The sequence below is a fragment of the Anoplopoma fimbria genome, chromosome 15, assembly GCF_027596085.1.
Source record: "Anoplopoma fimbria isolate UVic2021 breed Golden Eagle Sablefish chromosome 15, Afim_UVic_2022, whole genome shotgun sequence".
NCBI classification, from domain to species: Eukaryota; Metazoa; Chordata; class Actinopteri; order Perciformes; family Anoplopomatidae; genus Anoplopoma; species Anoplopoma fimbria.
Genome location: NC_072463.1, coordinates 11,114,491 through 11,141,898, shown reverse-complemented (window position 1 = coordinate 11,141,898; position 27,408 = coordinate 11,114,491). Strand labels below are relative to the sequence as shown.

At 39.5% G+C, this 27,408-nt stretch overlaps 2 protein-coding genes across 4 annotated transcripts; both read left to right on the top strand.

Annotated features, from left to right (window-relative positions):
* Positions 1-1,373: 1,373 nt before the first annotated feature.
* On the top strand, positions 1,374-13,144 carry galcb (galactosylceramidase b). Of its 2 annotated transcripts, none has more exons than XM_054613528.1 (17): positions 1,374-1,549; positions 1,652-1,720; positions 2,185-2,248; positions 3,234-3,347; positions 3,670-3,809; positions 4,577-4,615; positions 6,056-6,186; positions 7,694-7,849; positions 8,226-8,350; positions 8,796-8,923; positions 9,349-9,438; positions 9,524-9,613; positions 9,708-9,852; positions 10,284-10,464; positions 11,002-11,165; positions 11,849-11,925; positions 12,297-13,144. In XM_054613528.1, the coding sequence occupies exons 1-17, from the start codon at positions 1,394-1,396 to the stop codon at positions 12,441-12,443; spliced, it is 2,016 nt and encodes a 671-aa protein (XP_054469503.1). In that variant the 5' UTR covers positions 1,374-1,393; the 3' UTR covers positions 12,444-13,144. The 2 variants fall into 2 exon arrangements, with proteins under 2 accessions (XP_054469503.1, XP_054469504.1); XM_054613529.1 differs by lacking the exon at positions 6,056-6,186 and adding an exon at positions 4,839-4,966.
* A 1,321-nt stretch (positions 13,145-14,465) lies between these two features.
* Positions 14,466-26,541, top strand: ak7b (adenylate kinase 7b). Of its 2 annotated transcripts, XM_054613735.1 has the most exons (18): positions 14,466-14,537; positions 14,617-14,781; positions 15,344-15,452; positions 16,101-16,195; positions 17,343-17,444; positions 17,537-17,620; positions 19,232-19,320; positions 19,568-19,658; positions 19,834-19,911; positions 20,909-21,058; positions 21,166-21,294; positions 21,728-21,833; positions 22,142-22,270; positions 22,365-22,430; positions 22,572-22,769; positions 23,600-23,820; positions 25,111-25,269; positions 25,355-26,541. In XM_054613735.1, the coding sequence occupies exons 1-18, from the start codon at positions 14,466-14,468 to the stop codon at positions 25,391-25,393; spliced, it is 2,082 nt and encodes a 693-aa protein (XP_054469710.1). In that variant the 3' UTR covers positions 25,394-26,541. The 2 variants fall into 2 exon arrangements, with proteins under 2 accessions (XP_054469710.1, XP_054469711.1); XM_054613736.1 differs by lacking the exon at positions 25,355-26,541 and having other exon boundaries at positions 23,600-23,860; positions 23,930-25,202.
* The last annotated feature ends 867 nt before the right edge of the window (positions 26,542-27,408 follow it).

The window sequence follows — 27,408 nt, the reverse complement described above, 5'->3', positions numbered from 1 at the left end:
AGCTTTGCTAATATAACCGTCTAATTCATAGATGATACAAAAGTTTGGGGAACATTCTACAGTGGTTCTGTTAAAGTTTTACAAAAAGGAACAATTAGGAATGTCTGAAAAAGGTTGCATGAATAACCACACAGGAACATTAAGGGAATGTTTCAGGAAAGTAACCTGTTTGTTAATGTGCATCATTTTATTTGACATTTTGTAGTGGGCTTGAACACATAAAGGGAAAGCTGTATTAATATAGTCTAATTGTCAGTTTTGGTGCATTCTACTGGTTCACCTGATCCTCTATACCACCAACATCAGTAAATGAGACCATCAGAGAGAAGATTGTCTCTTTCTATGAAGATATTCCTAATGCTTGTCTTCTGTGTCACCAGGTCGGGTTCTGGTGGAATCAGATGAAATCTTCAGCTCAGACTCCAGAGGGCCCTCTGGTCCATTGAGGACCCAGATCCGGCTTCACTGCCACCTCTGACCTGCAGTCGGAATCCCCTATCAGAAGGAGCAGAGCTTCATCATGCTGCTCGGGAGACAACACCCCCACTCCACGCTGCTGGAGACCCAAGACCTACCTCTGGGCCACTGGAGGGAAGGGAGGCACAGGAGCACCAGGACCAGGACTGCCTAGAGCAGAGTGTCAGAGCCTTCTGCATTACATGAGAGGTTTTTTAAACAGAATTTATTGTGTTCAGATACACGACCACTTTCAACCACAGGGACCTCCAAAATCAACATACAATGAAAGTTCCTTGTAGCGTTAAAGACTATGTTTTATAGACATCTTCAAAGAAACTTAATACTTTTTTATTTTTCTAAAGTGTGTCATTAATAATTGAAACAACATTTATAAAAAGAAAGACGAAGAAAAATAATTATCATGGGTAGCTGAAAAAATCTGAATTTGAGGTATATTTAGCTACATGTACAGTAGCAGTCTAAAGTTTGGACACACCTTCTCATTCAACTACTTGGAAGAATATAAAATATAAAACATATTCTGGTTTGTTGAGCATTTGTTTGTTTACCACATAATTCCATATGTGTTCCTTCATAGTTTGGATGTCTTCAATATTAATCTACAATGTAGAAAAAAAAAGAAAGAAAGAAAACCCATTGAATGAGAAGGTGTGTCCAAACTTTTGACTGGTACTGTAATCCAACAAGATATTTATTTGATATTTGAATATATATTTTTGAAATCTAAGAAAAAGCAAAGATACTACTTTATTTAGGAGAAATGTGAACTAGTAAAAAAAAAGAAAAGGAAGGAAGGAAGATGGCCTTGTAGATCACGTGAGCGCTCAGCAGCGCAGTCACGTGACGTACGGACGCTTACACACTAACACAGCCGTCTCTCGCAGCGTCACACACACACACACACACACGCAGCATGGAGCTCAGGGAGCCGGCGGTAGTGGTGGCCCTGGCTCTGGTTCTGGTTCTGGCTCTGTGTCCGCCTCTGTGCTCCTCTCAGACCTACGTCCTGACCGAGGCACACGGCCTGGGGAGGACTTTTGACGGAGTCGGCGGTTTGAGCGGCGGAGGGGTGAGTTCAGTGTGTGTGATCTACTTCCTGGTGACGGTACGACGTACCGCTGTCCACAGGGTCGTCACGTGTCGCTCACAGCGCGTCCTCTGCTTCCTTTAGGCGACGTCCCGGCTACTGGTCAACTATGCTGAGCCGTACCGCAGCCAGATACTAGACTACCTGTTTAAGGTAGGACACCAGACCCTCTCACTTCATCACTTCATCTGTTCACTTCATCACTTCATCTGTTCACTTCATCTGTTCACTTCATCACTTCATCTGTTCACTTCATCACTTCATCTGTTCACTTCATCTGTTCACTTCATCACTTCATCTGTTCACTTCATCTGTTCACTTCATCTGTTCACTTCATCACTTCATCTGTTCACTTCATCACTTCATCTGTTCACTTCATCTGTTCACTTCATCACTTCATCTGTTCACTTCATCTGTTCACTTCATCACTTCATCTGTTCACTTCATCTGTTCACTTCATCTGTTCACCTGTTCACTTCACCTGTTCACTTCATCTGTTCACTTCATCACTTCATCTGTTCACTTCATCACTTCACTTCATCTGTTCACTTCATCACTTCATCCGTTCACTTCATCCGTTCACTAACATGAAAACCGACTGTTTTTAACTGTTTCAGCCCAACTTCGGAGCTTCTCTGCAGATACTGAAGGTGGAGATTGGAGGAGACGCTCAGACTACTGGTGAGTGACGTCAGCAACACAACAAATTCATAAAAAAAAGAATTAAGTGAGTGATATTTCATCCTTTAATTAATTGCCAGAAAATAGTTGTAAATTCCCCCAAAACAAGTTCCAAAAGCCCAAGTTAACACCTCTTAGAATTACTGTCTGAAACACAAACAAAGGATCTCATTTAACCACACAGGAGTGTAAAAGTGAATAAAGTTGCAGAAACTCTCATTAAGAAGTTGGAAGCTGAAAATGTTCCATTTTTCTCCTGACATGACTTTCTTATTAAAGTGGTATTTTTGGTACATATGTTCCTTCCGGCTGCTGTCAGGCTGCACAACCAGCTCTGCTCCCAGTAGACCACATGACACTAAAAACCTCTGCAATACAAATACACTGTGCAATACAATAGTTATTCTGTCTGTATATATAATATTTCAGTTATTGTGGATTCTTTACTGTTTTTATTGCTTATTTGCTTATTTATAATACTTATTTTTGATCTTGTTTTTTTTTACTATGTCTCTTGTTTGCACTATCCTCTCTGCTGCTGTAAATCCTGTAAATTTCCCCGCTGTGGGACTAATAAAGGATTATCTTATCTTATCTACATGTTTTATATTACAAACTCAAAATAATACAATAACCATGGTAATATAATTTAAAGCAGCTAATATACCTTTTACTTTAAGATGTATAAAGTATAGTAATAAAGTGATGAAATGTAAACAACGTGGGGTTCTCTTACTGCATGCTGTATGTGTTGGAAAGACTTCTAGATCTTACAGATCATTTACTAGCACACTGCCTGTTCACAACATGTCTGTTCAGTCAGCTGGTAGTGAAACTACTTCCAGCTCATCCTGGCTATGTTCAGAACAACCGCCCTCTGACAGGAGACCAGGTGTCATAATGTATATCGTGATAAACCCTGGGTCATTTTGTGTTTTGTTATCTCATGATGTTGACATTACATTTGACTATTATCTTTTTCCAGATGGAACGGAGCCGTCACACATGCACTATGAGAACGATGAGAACTACTTCCGAGGGTACGAGTGGTGGCTGATGAAAGAGGCCAAGAAGAGAAACCCAAATATCACACTCATGAGTAAGAAAGAACAGTGTCGTGTCCTTGCTCTGAACTCCTGGAAGCTCAAACAAACAATCCATAATTGATCTAAATATGACTTCATTACCTCTGTGAATGATATCAAGAACACCTGGTTGGATGTATGATTTGACTTTAATGCCTTTTTACAACTTTGGCAATCCTAACTGTTAAAATACAAAGAGGGCTGATGGGAAATGTGGTCTTACTGGGCATTCAGACTTAAAAAGTGCTGCATTGCTGTTAGTTTTAACATTAATATTATACTGGTGGTACACAATACATCTTCACCTTGCGTGGGTCTGTTGGGTTCATCACGTAGGTTTGCCCTGGGCGTTTCCTGGGTGGGTGGGCCACGGTAAGAACTGGCCCTATGACTTCCCAGACATCACTGCAGCATACGTGGTGAACTGGATCCTCGGAGCCAAGCAGTACCATGACCTGGACATTCAGTATGTTGGGGTGAGTACTCATTTACTTATAATCTCATTCATGTTCTTGCTCCATGCCATGCAAAGTAGAAATGCCTTTCAGTTCATATTCATCTATAGTAACCCTTTTCTATGAGGTTACTGCAATTAAATGCAGTCAGAACCACAGGCAGCAACACCTTCTATATCATAGTAGAGGTCAGTAAACTGTGGTTAGACAGTTGTATCACTCTGTGTGGTTAGACAGTTGTACAACTGTCCATCCCAGTTTACAGACCAACTTCCTGGTTCTACTCTCTATAATCTGAGCTTTTTCAAGTTTTCCTTCTTCATCTTGAATTTTTACTAATTTAGTCTCAAAGAATATCCCAATTGTTTTCCTCGTACAATTACCACTTTAATATTGTTCACTACCTTTTTAATTTTCCTAATACGCTGTCGTGGTGTTCACTTTCAAATGTACCTGAATATAGAGTGGTTTATATAATCTGGATTTACTTCATCAGATCTTCTGACTGCTTGTGCTTGTGGCCCTGCCTGACTTCTTTTAGCGACGCTATCGATATAATTCAATGACATCCTAACCAATAGGAATAACACGACACAAGTAGACTGGAATAAACTGGAATAACTTTACAACTAACTTGTGCAACTAATGTTCCAGTAAGTGTATAAGCTATTACACCATGCAGCCCTAAAGTTACATGTAACCCTTGTGCATTGAAATGTTGAACGTGTAATGCTGCTTCACAGCTTTGAGGTTCGCTGTGTCATTTCCATTTCTTTTTATCTATTTAGATTTGGAATGAGCGAAACTACGACAGCAAGTACATCAAGGTAAACCTAACTTCTTATCTTTCAATGTCCTCTCAGTGATTTGACTGACAAATGTGCAGTATGGGTAAGTTAAGCCTCACTGTAAACTAATAGAGAAAAACAGCCACCAACATTGAGTCGTGTCCCACATGAGAGATAGGTTTTAAATCTCAGTGGTCCAGATGATGAAGTCTAGCTTTGACTTTGAGCTGGGTTCCTCTGAGAGCATGTCTTTGTTGCCAAGGTGCTTCGGAACACGCTGGATAAAGTCGGTCTAACCGGTGTTGGCATCGTCGCAGCAGACGGCGATTGGAGCATCGCTAATTCTATGCTCGTTGACCCCTACCTTAATGACTCTGTTGAGGCGATCGGGTGAGTACAGTTGGCTCCATGTCACACTCAGAAGGGGCACCGTATAAAGTTCTTGCTGCATAATAACTCATTTGACCCAATGCCAGTGCAAACACGATGTGGAGGTGTGGGGTTTCAACCATGTGCTCTGAGTTCTCCGAAGAACAATTTGTTTGAAGTCTGACAACTGATTGACTAACATGTGATGAACAGATGGAGGCATGTCCCCCGGCAGCATTCTTCTTCTCTATAAATCGATCTGCTGTGCTCCGTCAAAGAGGAATGTTTGTGGCTGTTTTTCCTGTTGGACTCGAAGAGTTAAAAGAGACAGTTCGATCATAGACTAACTTGTTAAGCTGCATATGTTCATGCTCCTATATGATACACCCATGTGCATTGGAAAGTGTTTTCCTAAAATGCATGGCATTTGTATCATTATGTATTAAACTGTACAGTATACTGTTGCATCATGTGAAACAAAACCAAATGGGATGGTTTATGTAAAAGATAAGGGGGGGGGGTAATCTTCTTAAAAAGATGTTTTGGTTTGATTACATCCTGACAGCAATCTGTGACAGATGTCTTCTAACTGAAGAACATTTTTACAAATTCTGTTCTCGTAAACTTAATTTCCCGTCGTGGCAGGCCGCCATGTTTAGCAAAAAGGTTTGATGAACCGGTTTTACACCACCTGCCCAAATGGCAAACACAGCAGGAGACTAGCTTGTGGACATAGTGGAGCATTCAGCAGATCAAGAGACTGATCATTAATTTCTCAGTAGATGGTGGAGACCAAACCAGGAGAGTGAATATTCTACTGGAAATGAATTAATTAATAATTACTGATCTGTGTCTGCTACATGTGCAGATAGTGCTTTTTGCAAACATGTTAACCATATTAACTTAACAAGAATGGAATATGACAGGTGCTGTGTTTCCAGCGTGGTTGGCTGGCCCCCAAGAGGCCGGGAAAAAATCAATTATAGCCGCTTTAAAATCAGTTCTCTTTATTTCCAAAGTTCCAGTTTCGCGTGATCGCAGCAGGTACTGTACAGTCTGACTGTTCCTCTGCTCTGTGTCTTCCTGTGTGACTGTCACCGGCTGTACCAGCTGCTGCGGTACACTCTGGATAAGAGTGGTCTGGAGACAGTCAGCATCGTAGCCAGTGACAACCTGTGGGAGCCCATTGTCCTGTCTCTGCTGCTAGACCCCGAGCTCAGCAGAGCCGTAGACGTGATAGGGTAGGACCGTCCTCTGTGCACGCCGGCTGCATGCACAGCCTCTGTTGCCAGCTTGTTGTAAGATTCTGCCTCTAACACTGAGCGACTAACAGGAGATGCACTCGTGTGCTGAATCTGTGCTCATCTTTAAAGACCTGCATGGTATGATTTACAGCACTAACAATATTAATATGCCTGTGATCACAACCTCTCTGCTTTGAGTGCATGAGCATCTTCTTCAATTTGTGTTTGTGTTTTTAAGCTACTAAAGAAACACCAATCATATTTTATGTTGCTGATTTTGATCACTTTTATATCAGGACAGAAATATCAAAGCTACGTCTAAGATCATTTTTTTAACATTGTCTTATACGGAGTTTGTCTTTTAGAGAGCAGTGACAAGTTAACTTTCCACTGTATAAAGGTCCTGCTCCCTACATATCTGGATCCAAATTCTAAAGTATCCAAACTGAAAGCATCCTTATCATAAATGCTTATCTGTCAAGAGACACATGTGAGCAGATTGTCAGATTGTTTTTGATTCATGTCTTCACTAAACAAAAATAAACACTTTGAAATGTGCTGTATTTAATTACAAACCTTAATAATCGAATCAAGAAACTTCTTTTCGAAAAAGACAAAAGCATCTTACGAAGCATTTAGTGGCAACTTCCACTAATTATTGATCCTTATGTTGGTCAAAGATGATGGGAATCCATTGGGCTCTAGTATTAGTCAGACAGTATATTAAAGCTTCAGTTCATTGCACAATGTTTTCCAGATTGTTCTTGAGGCTGTCGGACACAGCTGCACTTTTCTTCCCTACGGGTTTAATTTAAACCATCTGATTACATGTCAGTTTGTGCTGAGTCGCTGAGGCGTTAACTCTTACTGTATATTCCCTTCAGCAGTGCATGAAATGTTTTTTTCCACTTTATGTTAAATAGGCTCTACCTTCTGAGTGTAAACTGTGAAATGAAACACAGTGTGAACCCTGAACTGAGAGCAGGTGTTTTCTGGAACATGAATTTGACTCCTACTTCATATATAGTATGGCTCTTTGTCTTCTGTTCGTTGACTGATTTGGCTGTTGGCTAGTTGATTGGTTGAATTTGGTCATTTGGATGAACTGACATTTGCATATTTCAGTTAGATATTCTACATAACTAATGAGGCTTAAGTTGATCATGGTGGACGAAAGAGAACCTCACAGCTTATCTCCTGCTAAAGCTAACTAGCTTAGCAAAGTATGGTAACTGCAATGACAGTTTAGTGGAGTTTATGTGATTTGGTTAAATTAGGCCACCTTCCAATCACACATTTAATGTATAAGATTGTGAATGACATATTTATATTTGTAGTGTGTAAGTCTGGCTTTTGTGTGAGCTCAGATCGCCCGTTAGCAGAGTTTGTCACCCACATGCTTCTAGAACTCTGGTATTTTATTCTCGTATTGACCTTGACCTTGTGTGTTGTTGGTGTGACATTCAGGGACCTTGACCTTGTGTGTTGTTGGTGTGACATTCAGGGCCCACTACCCGGGCACCAACACGGTGAAGGACGCCCTGAAGACCCAGAAGAAGCTGTGGTCGTCGGAGGACTACAGCACTTTCAACGATGAGGTGGGGGGGGGCTGCTGGGCTCGCATCCTCAACCAGAACTACGTCAACGGACTCATGACTGCGTAAGTAAATACACAAGCAGGGCTTAGTGGTACATGGATGAGCATTTCTGACCAAATGTGTTGATTTCATTAGGATTGTAGTATTTCATCAAACGCTGAAATGTATGTCTGTAGAGGATTACTGCCCATCCATTCGTTTTTTATTTACCTATGGGAGATAATTTAAAAAAAGGAGTTAAACGTCCAGTTTTATATTGGTTTATTTTTAAGCAAAAAAAAGAGAATATATTTCATGTTTAACTTGTAAAAATCATCAAATCAAAGAACAGATTCAGACCCCATGGTGGGGTTAGGAGGGGCAGTGGCTTTGCACATAGAGCCTGGGTTAAGCCCCTGTGTGCAGCTGTCTGGTTGGTGACTGTGATTCCTCCTCCAGCACCATCTCCTGGAACCTGGTGGCCAGCTACTATAGCGACCTGCCATTCGGCAGAGACGGGCTGATGACGGCTGAGGAGCCCTGGAGCGGCAACTATGAAGTGGAGTCTCCAATCTGGATCACAGGTGAGGCATTCATTTAAAAAGTTACAATAACACATATATGTTGCTTATTCAGCTTATTTAGCTAATAAAATACAAATCATTAAGGTCAAACCCAGTATTGACACAAATTTTGGATTTTAGAGTGTTTTTTTTTTTCTTTCCTCAGCACAATTTCTTTGACAATGTCTTTGTTTGGTGTCTTCCTTTTGACTCCGTATGAGTTACAAGAAAAGGCCTTCCTGTATGTTCTATGTTTCACGTGTGTTTTTTGAAATGTGAACTGGGTCAAATGTTTTACATGACACGTAAATCAAACTTCAAGTGATCTGATTACGTTATCACATTAAGGAGTTTGATAGTGGACAGTTAAGGGATCTCTGACTGATTGTTGTGGCTCTTAAAAAATGAATTTGTGAAAATGGTGAGCAAGTGTTTAATAAATGAATGTTACAATTGTCCCTCATAGCCCACACCACACAGTTCACCCAGCCAGGATGGACCTACCTGCAGACTGTTGGGCATCTGGCACAAGGTGGAAGTTATGTAGCCCTGACTGATGGGAAAGGAAATCTCACTGTTGTCATAGAAACCATGGCAAGTTAGGCTTTCCTATATTGACTTTGAATTTTTATCTTACAAAGTTTTCCTCCTCTGGTTGTGTAATTTAGAAAGTACATCCACCGTTGTGCAATATTAACAATCATTCTGTCCGTTTTTTATATCATATTGTAGTTATTGCACTTGTAATGTTTTTTACTTATTTAATATTCTTTACTGTGTGATTATTTCTTTATTATACCCGTTGTGATCTTGTTTTTTTACTTCTGTCGCTCCTCTCTGCTGCTTTAATCCTATCTCATCTTATCTTATGAAGTTGTTAAGGGTGCAGCTGTACAGAATACTCAAAGAGAGCTACATTTTTAGGTTGCATGCCTATTGTGATATTTCTGTTAAATATATAATTGAACAATACGGTTACATAAAATCAACAAAATTCCTCTTGAATGTTTCTCCTCCAGACTCACGATCACTCAGTGTGCATAAGACCTCCGCTCCCTTCCTTCAATGTGACCTCCCAGAATGCAACTTTCCAGCTAAAGGGATCCTTTGTAAGTTCCATTGCAGTCTCCATCTCACTGTTTAAAATTAGTGAGTGATTCTTTTGTCTTATTCTAGGATATTTATTTCCCCTAGGCCTCCATTAAGGAGCTCCAGGTGTGGAAGTCACAGTTTAACTTCAAAACGAAAAAGTCCTCCTTCTTTGAGAAACTAGCTCCACTGAAGGTAAAAGATTCCTCCGACAAGAAACGCTGGCACCAAGTTACACCTTTAACAGTTTAATTGTTTACATGTTTACATGTTTATGACATGATTGCAGCTTTTGGATGGATCATTCACTTTAGAGCTGGCTGAAGATGAGGTTTACACATTTACCACAATTACAACCGGGCAGAAAGGCAGCTACCCCGACTCCCCTCCCTCGGCCCGCTTCCCTAAAGTCTACGAGGACCACTTTAATGTCCGTAAGTACGGCATATACAGAACCCAGATCATTTACAAGTTTGCTTATTGAATTCTTCAAATATCTCTCAATTCTGACAAGGAAATCATTTTTATAGGACCAAACTGCAACCTACAAGTTTTATTACACATTAATAGATTACGTTTTTTTCCTAATTGAAGTGCAACCAGAGAATTATATCCTTTTGGAAAAAATGGTATAAAGAGAGACAGAATAAAATGCAGGAACAAAAGGTTATTTCAGAAAAGGATTTATTTGTAAAAAGTAACTAAATGTTAAGACAGGGTCATGGTGGAAACTATGGGCTTTCTCAAAATCTGAATAGATATAATAACTGTTAGGAGTCAATCTTGTATTTCCCCATGTTCTCTGTCCTGATATCTTCTTAACAGTCTCTCTCCATGTTCTCCGTCTGTATCCGACCTCCTGTAGGAACCCCTCCCTTCTCGGAGGCTCCATACTTCGCTGACCAGACCGGGGTGTTCGAATACTACATCAACATGACCGACCCCGGACCTCACGTCTTCACCTTGCGACAGGTTGTGACTGAGAGACCCGTCACATGGGTTGCTGACGCCGACCAGACCATCAGTGTCATAGGAGACTACCAGTGGTGAGGTTATGGTACCTTAAAGTACCTCAGAGCATTTTCAGCACTGGTGTCCCAGTCAGAGTACATATGATAACTTAAAGTTACTACAAGGAACTTTTAACTTGTTATAAAACAGTCTCGATGTAATACTGGTGCCTCTATTTGACCTGAAGTAGACCTGAAGTAAAGACCATCAGCAAGACAATAGGCTTTTTCTATATTCTTAAAACGTGTCATCTGTGACACCGGGTCAGATTCTGCGCCAAATCAATCAAACTCCCTCAGTTCAGACTCCAGAGGGGCCTCTGCCACTATGGACAGACCCAGTTCTGGCTTCGCTGCTGCCTTTGACCTGCAATTGGAGTTCCTGCGGGAGATGGAGTGCTCGGCGCCCAGCAGCAGCAGCGGCTCCTCCTCCTCTGTAGGGACTCTGGTGCTCGGAAACACTACTGCTTTTGTCCACAAAACGAAAGTTGCTGGTAGAAACTTTAAACTGTGTGAATTCCAGGAGCGTGCCAGATTTCTATTCCAACATACCAACAGGCTGTGATGTTACAGGGAGAACCTGACGGTCACATGTGATGTCTTCATGGAGAGCGTGAGGACGGGCGGTGTCTTCATAGCAGCCAGGGTGGATAAAGGAGGCCAGTCAGTCCGCAGCGCTAAAGGAGTCTTCTTCTGGGTGTTTGCAGACGGAACATACAAAGTTACCAATGATCTCGGTCAGTAGTGTCACCCGCTGCTTCCATACACGTTTTATTATGGAGAGCAAAATATTTCAATGGAAAAAATGTTCTCAGATTTTTGGGTAGACATTTAAAGTTTATGCTAGGCAATATTCTATTAGTATTATTGTCAACAAATCCTATGAGAAGACCAAAGCTAACAATGTAGTAACCCTTCTCTCAATACTTTCTCACTTCCTGTCCGTGGCTCTCTGCCCAAAGCCAATTGTTACTCTAGACTGTGTATGTGTAATGCTTCAAAAAGCCTCAGTTACAAAAACTGGCCACCTAGCGTTTTTAGCAAACATTACTCAGACAGGAGAATATGGTGCATTTGTTTGGGACTATTTTCAGTAGCAGATGAATCCACATTGGGTTCTCCAGGGAGTATGTGGGATTGAGCCTAAATAACAGACTAATAAGAAAATATCAGGCAACAATTGTCCTTGTCTAGATCCCAATCTGTCAATCACTGTGAGAGCAGATTTACACTTGTGTGTTGTTGTATGGTTTTGGTATTTTCATAGAAGTTGTTGTTGACGTTAGGAACAGTACAGATTATCACCAGACTCGTTCTTTTAAAGAAAATGGAAGTCATCTCCAAACAGTTGTAAATGAACATTTTTTTGAAGATGTTCATGTCATTGATGCCCTGTTTTGTTCTCTTCTTTTGTCAACAGCTGGAGAGACTGTACTGGCGGAGGGGCAGTCTGGTACCCGAGCTTATGGTTGGCACACTTTATCACTCACTGTGAAAGTAAGTGAATAGCAGCTTGACTTGACTTATTTAGTGAGCTGATCACGTTGTTAAGTCCATAATAAAACATCTGTTTTTTGTCTTTGAATGTATTCAATGTGACATGAACTTTGTTTTTGAGCAGTCTTGCTTAAACCTCATGGACTGACTCAGGTTTTGCTGGTTGCTCAGCTCAGTAGGCATTGACTGGACCTGCAGTGATGTTGTTAATGTTAGTTACAATGTCATCCCATGGTAACTGAACTGTTTTTTTGGGTTTTTTTGTCAATCCCACGTGACAAAGCAGATAGATAGTCTTACTGTATCTAATGGATTGATAAGGGTTCGTAGTATTTCCTGTAACTTGTCTCTGTGATCCCTCCCTCCTGTAGGGTCAGTATGCGGTGGGGCTGCTGAATGGATACCCGCTGTGGAAGAATGCTGTGGTGCTGAGCCCAAAGAACGGCTGGGCGGCCATAGGAACGCACTCATTTGAACTGGCTCAGTTTGATAACTTTGCAGTGGTGGCAGAATATTGATTCAAACGTTTTTTTACGTTATGATGTGAATCTTGTGATCAATTTAATTTATTAACACCTCAGTGTAGGGCTGTACCAAATAGTTTGAAGCCTCATTCACATTGTTGACGTTCAAATTATTATTAATAATAACTTACAGAAACATTGTGGTCTCTCTCTAACACCACAAACAGCGAGCAGTCTTTGTCTCTTTAATTGCCTCTGTCCTGAAGTCAAAATAGATGTAATCATAGCCAAAATTCACAATATGTTTTAATCTGACACTGTTCTGCTTCCAATTTGTATTTGTTGGCATTTTCCCTTTCAAAATGCGTCAAAAACTGTTTGGGGAGCATAATAAAAGTAATTCATCATTTTTTCCCCCCATCTTTTAGGGCGCTGCCATCGTAAAATGTGCCTTCAGACATTCAAAGCTTAATTCAAAAACCTCAATAGAAGTTTTGAATGTTAAACAAAAAAATGTCATGCGGCACAGCCCTACTTCAGTCTGCTATATATGGATTTGATTTTGTTTTTTTCTCTGTAAAGGTGTGACAAAAGAATTAAGAGGGGGAAAAAAGGGCACATAATGTAATTTCAACACTGAAATGTAAATGTCTGATATAATTGTTTTTTAAGGAAAAAGGATTTATAAATATATTTTAATGTTTATGCTTTGTAATGATTTAAAAATGGCTGGAATAAAGAAAATTATCAAATTAGGAGTGGTCATTGTTATCATTGTTTCACCTGGAGGATAAATGATTGGCTTCAACATTCCCTTGTCTAGATACTCCTTCTGAAGAAATGATGAACATTGGTTGAAGTGCTGGATGGAAGTCAATTGTGTTCTTAAATTGGGGCCCAGGACAGAGAGATTCAAGGGGGTCCAAACAGTTTATTTGGGATTTGATTTGGTCCGCAAGTCTGCATCATATCAGGTCTATGTGTGTAGATCATAGACTGTATGTGAAGCCTATATGGTTAGGATCATCATAATGGTCCTGGGACCTGTGTGTAGGGTCCATGCTCCTATGTGAAGCCTTCAGCAGAACACTTCAGGATGTCATATGCATTGTTAAGATAAGATAAGGTAAAATATAACTTTATTAATCCTGAAGGGAATTCGTGTTTCATTGAAGATTACAAAAGAAGAATAGCAGAAAACAATAGAACACAAATACAATCAAATATGAACAATAGAATAACTCTTATTACGTGTAAAAGAAATAATATTGAACACTATACCAATAAGAGTTAGGTCAATAAAGTAAAAATTCGACTAAAAAAGAAAAAGTCAAATAAAACAAAAAAATAACTCATCTGACTTATTTTGTAATGAGAATTTATAATATTTTGAAAGGGGTGTCTCAAAAAATGAAATAAAAAACACAATGGTGACCCTTTTGTGAGGGGTGGTCCAGATATTGATCAACAAATGACACATGGGTGGTGTTGGCCAAAATGTGCTTGTCAAACCCCTGAAAGGAGTTTTAACCTTTACTGAAAAAATATTCAAGGTTAAATCAAACTCACCAATTAAATTTGTAGAAACAAAAATACAAGTTCTGGTTGTGGCAAGGGGATATTTCATAAATTATTGACAATGAAAGTAACACATAATATATTAACATATTAAAATATTTTACACAGATTCTTCTAGCTCGTCGGATCAATACATTGGGGTTTTTGTGTGTTTTAACAGGCTTTATTGATAGTAAAACTCTCCTGTGTTTCTGACATAAGTTCAGGTGAATTATTATTTGTTTACTATATGTTTACTATTGCCATAGTAAACATATAGTTAATGTGTACTAACGAAACTGAAACAGACATTAGATACTGAGCATGGTACTGAATAAGTGGTAGAAAGTTACATTGCAACACATAGATACATTTAGACTACAAATGTCATGGTTTCACGTGTCACGTGTTGTCTCTTAAGACGCTACACTTCCGCATTGAGCCGCGCGAACCCGCTCGGGTCGCTAGGGGCCAGCTCCATGGCAACGCTCCATCACAACGCTCTCCAGACAGGCCGGCATGGCGGACCCTCGCGTGAGAAGAGTCTTCATCAACAGCATAGACTCGTACGCGTCCAGGTGCATCGCTCAGGTAATGTACGTCTACGGGGGAGTGTTGGGCACCGTGGGCACGAGCGCTGATGCGTTAACGCGCAGGCCTGTCTCTGCAGTGTGTGTCTGAACGCGCGGTCGGACGGACGGAGGCCGAGGAGGCCGAGGAGGAGGAGGAGGGGCGGGCGAGAACGAGCCGCAGCGGAGCGCGAGCCTTTCACGTTGTTGGGACTGTTTCTGGTAAATGTGACGTAGGCATCCCACATGTCCTGGAGCAGTATTTAGTGAGTACCCCATGCTTCAGTACAGCCCTGTGCTGTGGCCCACTGCAAACCAACAGTATCGATGATAATAATAATAATGATAATAATAATATTATTATTAATAATAATAATATTAATAATAATATTAATAATAGTATTAATAATAATATTAATAATAATATTAATAATAATTATTAATAATATTAATAATAATATTATTAATAATAATATTATTATTAATAATAATTATTATTAATAATAGTAATAATAATAATTATTAATAATATTATTATTCATAATAATATTAATAATAATAATATTATTAAGAATAATAATATGAATAATAATATCATTAATAATAATAATACTATAAGAATAATAATATAATAATAATATTAATAAGAATAATAATGTATTGTCATTTGCTAAGAAAAACATGAAGAAAACAGTATTGCATTCCTCTAGTAAATGTTTTAAAATGTGCATCAGGAGGAACATTTTAAATCATTTAAAATGTGCGCTTTGTAAAAGTGTGCTTTAGAAATAAAATTGTCTTGACTTTAATATCTTGTCTGCATGAAAGCAACCGACCAGGGATGAGCTGCTGTCAAAGCTGATGGACTGTGACGTTGTCATCTACAACATTACCCAGCATGCCGAGCAGGTGGAGGAAGCCCTCTGGGCCGTCTCAGGTGAGCAGATCTCAGGCTCTGTTGGGTTGTTGGTTTGTTTACAGGCTGTTCATTGTGTACTTATCTTATCTTAAGACTGGTAACACTTTTTCTAGGTTTGGTGTTTAATATTATTGAGGTACCATTTATCTCCTGAGCGTAATGTTGCTTTGACTTTGACTTTTCTTGAAGTTTTTAGTTTATATTTTGATACTTACTAAACTGTCTGATGAAATCATAAATAGTTGACACTGGCAGTCATCACTCTTGTTTTTATTTGCCCTTAGTGCTACGTGAGTATTTTCTATAATATAAATATTGCTGCTCAACGTCTGAACTACTACTACAATCACTACCAATATCATAACTTCAGTCCCAGCATCAACATCTGTCTAATGTCACACCGTGATGGAGCCTGACTCTGTGCTTTCAATGTATGGCTATTATGTCATAGCTGATGCCTTTTAATATATTTTATATGTATGTTTGATAATAATCTCGGAAATAATTCATGTTTTTTTACCTTCAAGAAGTAACCGCTTCACCAATAATTACCCCAAAAAGAAAGGAAACTGTTTCAGTAAAATGTGCATATCTGCATGTCGTCGTGATATAATAATGCCATAATGCATTAATTAGGTCATGACTCCCATTGTGTTGTATTTGTAGCTCTCCATAATGAAATGGGCCGTTTTTGTGGACCAAAGATGTTCATCCTCGTCTCCACAGTGATGACCTGGGCCTGCAGCAAGCCGGTGGATCCTGTAAGTGGACACATACAGCACCTCTGGCTATCCCAACGTCTTCTCTGTCTGTGTATCCTGTTTTATTCCTCTTCACATATAGTAATAGAGGTATTTGTTAATTCATGCTTTTATTAGATTTTATTCCTCTTGATTGAAATTGTGCCCTTATCTCCAGTGTCATCATGTAACATGTCGTCTTGAAACATGTAAGAGACACCACAGAGTATTATCCTCTCATTTTTTCTGATCAACAGCGCAAAAATGTTTATCTTAAATAATTATAGCAGCAGATCTTATTCTTCACACTATAAGTAAGTAAGTAAGTAAGTAAGATTTTATTTATATAGCACCTTTTAAAACAAAGTTACAAAGTGCTGTACAGGATGCGGAGCCACAGAAAGGATACAGAAAAATGATAACAACTAGTGTTTGCTATTTATATTTGATAAATTGATATTTTTTTATGAGCCATACATAACTTCCAACTCTTCACGTGCTGTCAGTTGGTCAGGACTCTGGCGTCACTTTCTGACACACTGGGTAGCCCAGCTGACGGTCACAGTGAACACATGGTTCACGTTGTGAATTTAAACAATACACTTGCTTAGGTCGAGACAACAAAACCACTTAGTTAGGTTGAAGGAATAAGGTTGTGTTTTGGGTTAGAAATACTACGTCTGTAAAATGAAAGTGAAACTAAACTTTGTGAACACAAAGACAATCAACACTTATGGTTTCACCTGGGATACAAACAGTAAGTCCTGTGTTTGTTTGATCCTCCCACCCCGTGTGGGTTTTTTAGTCATTATACAACGTCATCACCCTCCCGGAGCATTTCCTCTCAGTGTCTAATATGACCTTGGATGAGTTTACATTGTAGTAACTTGATTGCCCGGTGAGTCTCATACAGGCACTAACGGGCTCCTGTGCGTTGGTATTTGACGTCCTGGGATTAAGAACGGGCTGTAACTTTATACATCTGAGTAACTTCAAACTGTCTTTTATAAATACATTTGTTTTCACAGTAAGACCAGTGAATTGCTGTTCCTTTTAACAACGTCCCAGCTCTGTTTACTTACCAGCGCTGGTCATATCAGATGTATGTTTGAGCGGGATACATTTGGTTTATAGCAGCATTCCTGTTGTGGTCTGCATTGTGTAACAGGATACCCCTTTAACTGATGAGATGTTCTGGAGAAGAAGAGCACATCCCAACTTCAAATCATACATTGATCTGGAGAAGAGGGTTGTCAAAATAGGCAAAACTGTGAGTATCAACTTCCTTCACATTTTGTACAGGAGACACATGTGATTGACAGGTATGGCTCTGACTGTCACATATATGGCTTTTGCTTTTAGAAGAGGACATTGTTCTCCACATACGTGGTGGCGTCAGGTCTTCAGTACGGCATGGGAGAGCAGGCCTTCCACTACTTTTTCAAGGTGAGACTTGAACACAACTGGCTGTAGATTGTTGCTTTAGCTATCAATAAGAACCATTTTCTCTTCTCTTTATACAGATGTGTCTCTTTATTTATCACTGAAACTAAAAGTCTGCATGTGAGCTCCTCTCGGTTGCTGGTATCTCAAACCCTATAAGCGAGCCGAGTCTGGCCAGATCCAAATTATACTTATTCTTATTTGGTCAAATACTGTGTTAACTGATTTTAATTTAGTTTCAGTTTTTTACTTTCCTCACATTTGAGTTGTTTATTTTTTGTTGGGTTTAGTCAACAAAGACATTTCCGTCTAGTTATTGTCAGTGACATTTTTCTAATGTCTTCTAAGCATTTTTGGTAGTGTAGTTATCTACTGCACGTGTGTGAAGCTTGTCCTCTAAGCTGACAGTGTAAACAGAACTACTGTGCGTCTGTGGTGTCCACAGCTGTCAGTGTCCGGTCCACAGTCTACATATCTTATAGCCACTAGTGATGGGAACTACAGCTCTATGAAGGGAACTGGATCCATTCTTTTTCATTATTTTTATTTTGTCATAGGAGGCAGAAGCGCTGCAAAGCGCAGCAATATTAAAATGTTCTCAATATAGACAAATTTAACTGGTAATAAAACTTACAATTTTGGTGAGCAGTTTGACATATATCACGTATGGCTTTATGGTGCGACAGACAGAATATTATTTACTGGTGGTTAGAAGAATCTTTGAATTACCTTCAGAATAGCAGTAAACAACTGGCTATTTATTTTTCATAGAAACAGGCTCAGCTGTGTGACACAAACTGGGGCCAATACCTGAATAGATCTGAGTGACCGATCACCCCGCACGTCGTAACTGAAGATTGTGTTTGTGAGCCAGGAAAATGTGTAGTGCTGCTCCTTCTTTCATGTTTGTGCCAGTGTTGGTGTCGTCTCCATCTATTCAGGTTTATTTTTTGATAGGGTCTCATTATGTGAGAGTCCCTTTCAGAATTGGTCTCTTAAATTGTTTCTCTTTGTTGATGTTGCAAATGGAGCTGCTGTGATGCAAAACAAATTTCAGACTTGATCTGACAATAAAGTATCACCATCATCATCATTTTTGAAAATGATGGCACAATTTCACCTAACTGGTTGCCCATAAATGTGACAGTTTTGACTCTATCGGTGGAGCTAACTTTGCACTCACCACCTCTTGTAGAAAGACGGACAGCCACTCATGCAGCACAACATACATGGGGACAGCATAAACCTTTTTTACATGATTCGTTTTACAAATCATTACGAACCTCTCCGAGTCTGACCGACAGTAAACACAAAAAGAAGCCACCTGAAATGCTCATTATGGCTAACTGTATAGGTAGATACATAAAGGGAAAGTTACCATTGTAATGTTGGATCAAAGTGGGTCCAGGAAAATGCACATTATGTTTATGTTTAAATGTTGTATTTGCTTTATCGTACGGCATGGAGGGCTGACCTAACCTCAGTCTTTTTGTTCAAAGTGTTTGACCAGTGAAGACCTAACAGCATCACCGTCCTCAGGCCCCATCACAGACAGTGTGAAGTGTGTGAATACGCTTCACACATGTAACTGATTGTAATAATCTGTGTTATTAGACTTCATGGCTGGGACAAGAACATGAAATACCTGTCTTTGGAGACGGCACAAACATCATCCCCACGATTCACATCAGTGACCTGGCAAGGTTGGACATACACGTGTTTTTTTTCTTGAAAGCTTCCTTGAAAAATGATGAGGTTATAGATTTCACAGAGCCCTGCTTTTCAAAAGGCTTTAAGAACTCTGATCCTTATTGGCAGACTCATCTCATGACATTTAAATCGTAATTTATAATAATTATATATAAAGTAAATATTTATACAATGCTTAAATCTGAGGTGTGGTAAGTTTATAATAATTATAATTATATAAAGATTTTCTTTCTGTTAAAGTGTGATCCAGAATGTGATTGAACATCAGCCCAAACCATATTACCTTCTGGCTGTGGACTTCTCCAACAATACCTTGGAGGACATTGTGAAGGTGTGTGTAGCAACACAGATTAGAAGCCAGTTATGTAAAAACTGATTTACTGATTATTTTATTACTTTGTTGCATTACACAAATAAAACAGTTTTTCAGATGTTAATACATTTGATGGAGTAAACTCAATAGTCTTTATGAAGATATAAAGATATGTAATGTCTTTCTCCACCAGGAAGTTGCCTCTATAATTGGACCAGGGAAGACCCAGAAAAGACCATTTGAGGAGGCTTTCCTCACACAGGACTTGAGTGTATGTCCTACCTGTTTAAAATACACTTTACACTTTTCTGCAATGCTCAGGAAATTTTGTTTTTATGTAATGGTTTAATTACTATTTACCTAGAATTGAGAGCTGTATTCTTCCTATCTTAAAAAGCAGCATTTTTATAGATTTACATATTTGCTTTCTTACCGAGAGTGAGATGACAAGATGGATATACATATATAGTTACCTGTATATTTTATATATATATATATATATATATATATATATATATCATGTTTGCTTGTTGCTGGAGCTGAGGTCAGTGTTTGGTTAGCTTAGCTTAGCATTAACAGTTAGTTAAAAAAGTTCAAGATGATCAAAAAAAAATACACCCACCAACAACTCCAAAGCTACTTATTACACATTATATCTGGTTTGTTTGAACCATACACAGAAGGACAAAAAGAAGATCGTGTTTGCACATCACTTGGATGTTTTTTTTTTTTTGTAATGAAACTTTTTCCTGACAAACAACAGCTGGGTGCACTGACTTGTATTGAGTCTTGTGGAGACGTGGAGATGGCCAGGTAAGGTGCCATCGCGTCTGTGTGGAGACCAAACCAAACACCTGTGTTCAATGACTGTCTGGCTAGCTCTACAAAAATTTCCCCACATTTTTGAGGGGACTCATTTTTTATTTAACCACCCAGTGAGAAACGCCTGTAGCAGGAGGTGCTGCTACAGGATTATTGGGCAGATGGATGTTTGTCATGAAATAGTTCCAACCTGTCTGCGTACATATTAAACAAAATAAATTAATTGAGTAAATTATTGAGCTTTAGAGGTATTTGTTGGTGTTACTTTTAACTTTGGACAGAGCCAAACTGCTTTTATTTTGTCTTGATGCTAAGCTAGGCTAACTTCTTCCTTGATATATACATCTTGTCATCTCACTCTCGGTAATAGATAGTGAACAAGCTCATTTTCCCCAAATTTCAAATGACTCCTTTAAGGTCTCATGACGTATTACTTCCCCTGACAGACCATGGAAATTGATTCCTTGCTTGTCAACCTACGCATGGAGGCTGTCCATATCAAGGAACTGTTCTCCATCAACTGGTTGTGTGAGACTGGTCTGGTGGACAACATAGAGCTGGTCGTAGAGGAATACCAGAAGGCCAGGGGACTACTGGTAAAGCCGACACATGTCCCTAGAATACAAGAATACACTAGTGTTAAAAATATGAATCGATATAGAGTTGCTACTTGTTCTAACCCATGTAAGTGTGTTCCCTCCAGCCCGTCCGCCTGTGTATACTGGGGCCTCCTGCAGTGGGGAAGAGCACAGTGTCCAGACAGATCAGTGAACACTATAAACTCCATCACATCACACTGAAGGAGACCATCTCTGAAACCATCGCACAACTGGTGAGCTTCTATAAGGCACACACACACACACACACACACACACACACACACACACACACACACACACACACACACACACACATGCACTATTCTCATTTTGGCAGCTATTTTGGATTTAGTCTTAGTTTTTCAAACAAAATGCTAATTTCTAGTGATTATGAATGCAGTCCTCCTGACTGTGCTCAGTTGTGATAGGCGGTTCATTCGCACCCACCTGACCATTATGAGAGCCAATCCAAACTGGCCCACATGCTAAAATATACCTTCATCAACAACCAAAACCTGATTCAACTTGCAGACTTTCTGCATTATAGTAGCATAATTGTCAGGACATACAATAGATCTTAGAGAGATCTAAAAATGATATTTTAGTCTTGTCTTTTTGTCGTCAACAGTATTGCATGTTGCAATGTCCTAACAATTCCATCTCTAGGAAGACGATGTGAGGAATGCTGATCCAGATGCAGAGAATGAGGACTCCTCGGAAGAGGCCAGGGAGCTTCTGAACAGCCTGAAGGACAGTATGGAGCAGTACGGAGGTACACACTTTGACAACCAGGGTTTACCCACCCGGTACTAACTGCATACAGAAACAATCCGGAGTCTGCTGTCCTCACTGACGAGTCCTTGGTTCACTACCCGTCCTTTATCTGCAGTGTCAGTTTGCAGAGAGCAGTGCAGAGACAACCTGAACTGAATTTAGTTGTAATGGGGTGGAGAAAGTTATATTATGATAGTTTAAGTTGCATTATGCTGTCTTTAACAAGTCTCCCAACTTTATGAAACTGCAATATTACATCATTGGAATGCCCCTTTAAGATAATTCTGCCACTTCTTTGTCCATTAGGTCTTTTAGATGACCAGCTGTTGGTGAAGGTGGTGAGGAACAAGCTGATGTCTAACCCATGCAGAAACCAGGGTTTTGTTCTCGACGGCTTCCCCAAGACATATGAACAAGCTAAAGAGCTCTTCTATGGTGAGACGCTGGCTCTCAGCTCCTACTGCACTACTCCATACACTCTATAACCCTGATAAATACGACATGAACATCTGTATGTTTTCTTTTTTAGCTGAAGAACATGATTCAGAAGACGGAGCATCCCAGATTTCCTCAAACAGCAAGAAGATAATGCCAGGTCTGGGTGCTTGTCGACCTCAAACACAAGGATAAGCTACAAATATGCCACTCTAAACAGAGACCAAGGTGCACTTTGGGACATTGATAGATAGTGTACAGACTTTTGATATTTGTAACGGTTTCCTTATGTGTACGTCAGAGTTTGTGTTGTGTCTGGATGCTTCGGACGACTTCCTGAAGGACCGGGTGATGAGGCTGCCTGAGAGGCTGGTGCAGGAGCACAACTACGAGCAGGAGAACTTCCTGCGACGACTGGCCAGATACAGAGCGAACAACATGGAGGATGAGACTGTTGTAAACTACTTTGATGAGCTGGACATCAGCCCTCTGTACCTGGGTAATCAGTGATGCATGACTTGGTCCTCAGTGTGGGTGCTATATAGTAGTTCAGTATTCCTTACTTATTGTGCATTTTATTATTCATGTACATTTTTTAATAACCCATGGGCGAAATATCAAATAACTCGATCTATGTGGGATAAAGTAAATGAGTGGGAACAGGGACAGAGGCTGGAGACAGTGTAAGAAGTGAAGGGCCAAAGACCTCAACAACTTGTTGAGGTCAAAACAGTGATGGAAGATGCCAATTCCACTTCCAAAAATACAAATTAGCCCCACATTGTTTTGCAGTATGTTGAGGCATAACGGTAAGAACGTGTAAGAACTGACTTGAATGTCAGGCAGTAAGTCATTGAGTGTGTCAGAAACAAATTAAATAAATGAAATGAAATACCTTTTTTAATTTTATTAATAAATAAATGAATGATGTTTACATATACCTACTGCCTGCAAACTGTATTTCAGAAAAATATATTTTGATTGTATAAACAATTAGTATAACTAAATCATATAGAATACATTTCCAAAGAACAATCGGACTTCACCACCTCAGAGTGTCACTTAAAAGATATAACACATTCTTATGACCTTACATACACATTAAAAGGTCAAATCAAGCTATTGTGTTATTTTACAGAAAGTATCAAGATATATATCATATTGCAGCATTTTGTCTAGCCATGCCCAGCCCTGAGTTGAATGCTGATGAGTGCCGAATAAAACAAGTATTAAAGTAAAACAAGTGTATCAGCCATAGATTCAGCCTGTCACTGACAGATATTTCATCATATCATCAATCCTCACTCTTTTCCTTGTCGTCCTCTCCAGAGATCACCAGCAGCGATGAACCTGACTGCCTGCTGCTGATGCAGAAGATCTTCGACACGGTGGGCCAGCCCAGGAACTACGGCCCCTCCAGCCAGGAGGTGGAGGAAGAGGAGAGGAGGAAGGCTGAGGAGAAGATGAGGAGAGAGGCCCAGGAGAGAGCTGAATACGAGAGGAAGGACAAAGAGGACGCCAAACACAGTGCCGCACTCTGGGAGGAGTGGGTATGTACTGGCTGTTGGGATGTTGTTTGAAGAAAGATATGTAATGGTTTAATAACATCAAACTGATAATACACAACTCAGGTCCAGATGTGCTGAGGCTCCTTTTCAGGCGCAGATGTGTGTGCGCCTCTCTCCTCATTGCATATCCATATAAAGGAGGATCTGGCTCATAATAGGGGGAGACATGTTAACAGAGGTGTATTATGTATTCTGCTGGAATGGTTGAGGTCATGCAACTGTTAGTTTAGCTGGGAAAATTCAGACCAGGCTTAAACATAGCAAAAAGCTGTAGTGGGTGATATTAACATGAATTAAGGCTAATATAGTAATTAATGAAGACAATATGTGTTCACTATAACACACACATAAGGTGGACAAGGATCAACTTGAATTTTTAACATGACCATCTGAGAGTAGAACTGAACTTTCTTTTTTTTTTTTTTTTTAAAGGAACAGTGTGTGGGAGATACTATTCATAACTATGTTTTCATTAGTGTATGTGTCTGAGATTAAGAAGGTAATATTTTTGCTAGCTTGGAAAAAGTAATTTATATCTACATAGGGAGCGCGTCCTCTTTACAGAGTCTGCCATGTTGCAGCTCTTAGTCTATACTCCTCCAGCTACACACACACAAACACACACAAACACACAAGCACATACACACAAAACAAGGTCAGCAGGCAGAGGGGCCGCCGTCGGAACAGTGAAGTGAACCAGGTGAACAGAATATTACCGCAACTACGCTCGTTACCCTACATGCAGTAAACGTTTTGTTTGTGAACTGTGGGTTTCTTATTAAACACTTATTGTGTCATAGGTTGAGAACTGAGCCACACGGTTCCCATGTCGGGTTGACTGGTACATAAATAACAACATTATCTCTGTCATAGAAATGGAACGAGTCAGCCCGCTACAACGCTCACAGTTCTTTGCAATGGTAACAGTGCTTATAAAAATGGCCGCTTATCTGATGATCCTGCTAGGTTGACTTGAATGGGAATGTCCTTTCTACTCATTCTATTTCCACGGTCAGACGTCTTGTCTTTATTTTAAACAGTACATATACACATACAGTAGGTAATAATCAGGCTAAACTGTCTGATCGTCTATCTGCTCACGAGCTCCAGATCTCGGCTGTTACTTTGGTGAGTACAACGTTGTTATTATTACCAAAGAAAACTTGAGACTCAAGCCGAGTAAACCAGTGCCATCATTCCCCTGTTTGATAGAGAACCATGTTTGACATATGTAAGTGAAGTATATTAATGATGCGATCATATGTGTGTCAGACTAAGAGTTTGGAGGAGGTGAGGCAGCAGGAGGAGGAGGTGCTGGAGGCTGAGTCAGCCCCCATGAGGAACTACCTGATGGAGCACGTCATGCCCACTCTGACCCAGGGCCTGATGGAGTGCTGCACGGCCCGACCACAGGACCCCGTGGACTTCCTGGTATTACCCTCAGAACTGCTCCATTCTATTCATCTACCGTCTTGTTTTTGATCATAATCATCTCTTTTGGTTCGTCTCCTTCCAGGCGGAGTTCTTGATGAAGAACAGTCCCTTCAACTACTGAAAGTGGAGGTTTTTTCTTCTCATTCCACCTGATGAAAACAAACTGAAAAAACTGAATAAAGAATGTTTTTTTATCCTAGATTTCCCAAGCTCTTTGGTATATTAGACACCAAAGTCAATTACATGCAGGATTCCTGTTAGAGGAAAACCTCCTGGAGTCTCGTCACTGTATTTGAGCCGGCGCATGCAAAGTGTCCCTCGGTTCATGCTGGGATTTTGATTAGATCTGATTTGTAAGTGGCCCATTCTCCTGCCCCTGTTGTATTTACACAAGGATTTGTTTGGGCTCTTGTGTGCCGGCCATTACTTAAAAGCCCCCTAAAAAAGCAGATGAAAGTGTGCATGAAGCCAAAAGCTAATTAGGAAGTTAATTTGCGTAATGAACTTGGTAAACTCCAAAGTAGACGCGCTCGGGTCATAATTGCTTTGATTTGGCTTCAGATATCCAGGAAGGATAAATGTTACAAATGGCTGCTAATTTGCGTCTCTCTCATGTTGCCACTCGCGACTCCAAAGTGTACATAATTGGTTACGACAGAACACCAAATTATTTCATTGGACATACTTAATCACCACATGGGGAAATTAGTTGAGTTTATTTGGGAAACGTTGTGACTCCAGCCGACGATTGCACTGCACCATCTGTGAGTCCCAGGTACAAACACGACATGGAGAGTTTCCTGAAAGTAAAATATGGTAATTCAATATTGTCATAGTCTCATGAGTCCTGAAACATGGAGTAAATATTTTATTTTTCTATCTCGGTGAACAGAAGATATGTGTCACAGCAGAAGCAGGTGCACCTCGATGTTCAGTGAGGAAGAAGAACTGAGATCTTTTTCTGAAGCAAAACCAACAAATTTCACCAGGATGAAGGTCTGGCCTCGTACCTAATTGCTATGTCAGTGTAATCATAACTAACTGGTTATAATAATAATAATCATTCTTATTATTAGTAATATTTAAATTATTATTATTACATGTTAACTATCTGGTTTGGTGTCATTGATAGAGCTGAACACTGATCAGTCACCCAAGTGTTTCACCACCAGTGCAGTGCCACTAGGTGGCAGTCTTAAATCATCTATTAGCTGTCAGGAGCCGGTCCCTCTCACTGAAAAGGAGATTATGGGATGTGTCTGTGTTCTTATTCCCTAGATGATTTGTGATGAGATGTTTTTATTAAATGTACAATTCCTGATGTGCACTTGACTTTCTGTTGGTTCTGCTTAAGCCATGAGTGGTGTCGGTGTTTCTGATGCTTTTTCCATACATGACTCCATGGAAACATAAATTGAAGGACCTCCTGCAGCTGAGTGCTTCTGACAGCTCTAAGTGCTTTAATCATCCCTTTAGTTTTAGTTTAGTTTTCCACATATTCATCACAAAGGGGTCTTACTCTTTGAAAACAGGTGTATTGTGTCTTCTCTGGCTCAAGTCTGAGAAATAACTGTATGTTATATCATTTCTGACTGGGGTCTCCTATGCAGTTACAAGTAAGTGGTGATTGTGAGCGCATACTTATATATATGTGTGTGTGTGTATATAATGTATATATATAGATATATATGTATATAATGTATATATGTAATGTATATACATATATATATATATCGATTATAGATGGTCAGTGGAGATGGGGGGTGATGGACAAATCTGAAAAAGGGGGAAAATAAATGAATGTAAAAACTTACATAAATATATACTGTACTCACACATACATCCAAACAATTACTTTTTGCATGTTTTATTACTGTTATCATAGCAGCTATTACAAAATCTCTTATTATTTTATTAACAGCTTTAATATTTACTTTTATATATTTATATTGGTTTATTTTTCCCTTTTACTGATAGTGGAAAAAGTGCGGTCTGTCAAAATATCTTATTATGTCATACTACTTTATTATATTTCATAATGTTTTCATTCGATTCTAATAATTAATTTATTTACATATATTTTTTACTTTAATGTTTTTTACTTTGCCTTTATTTTATATTCATCCAGTGGCTGGT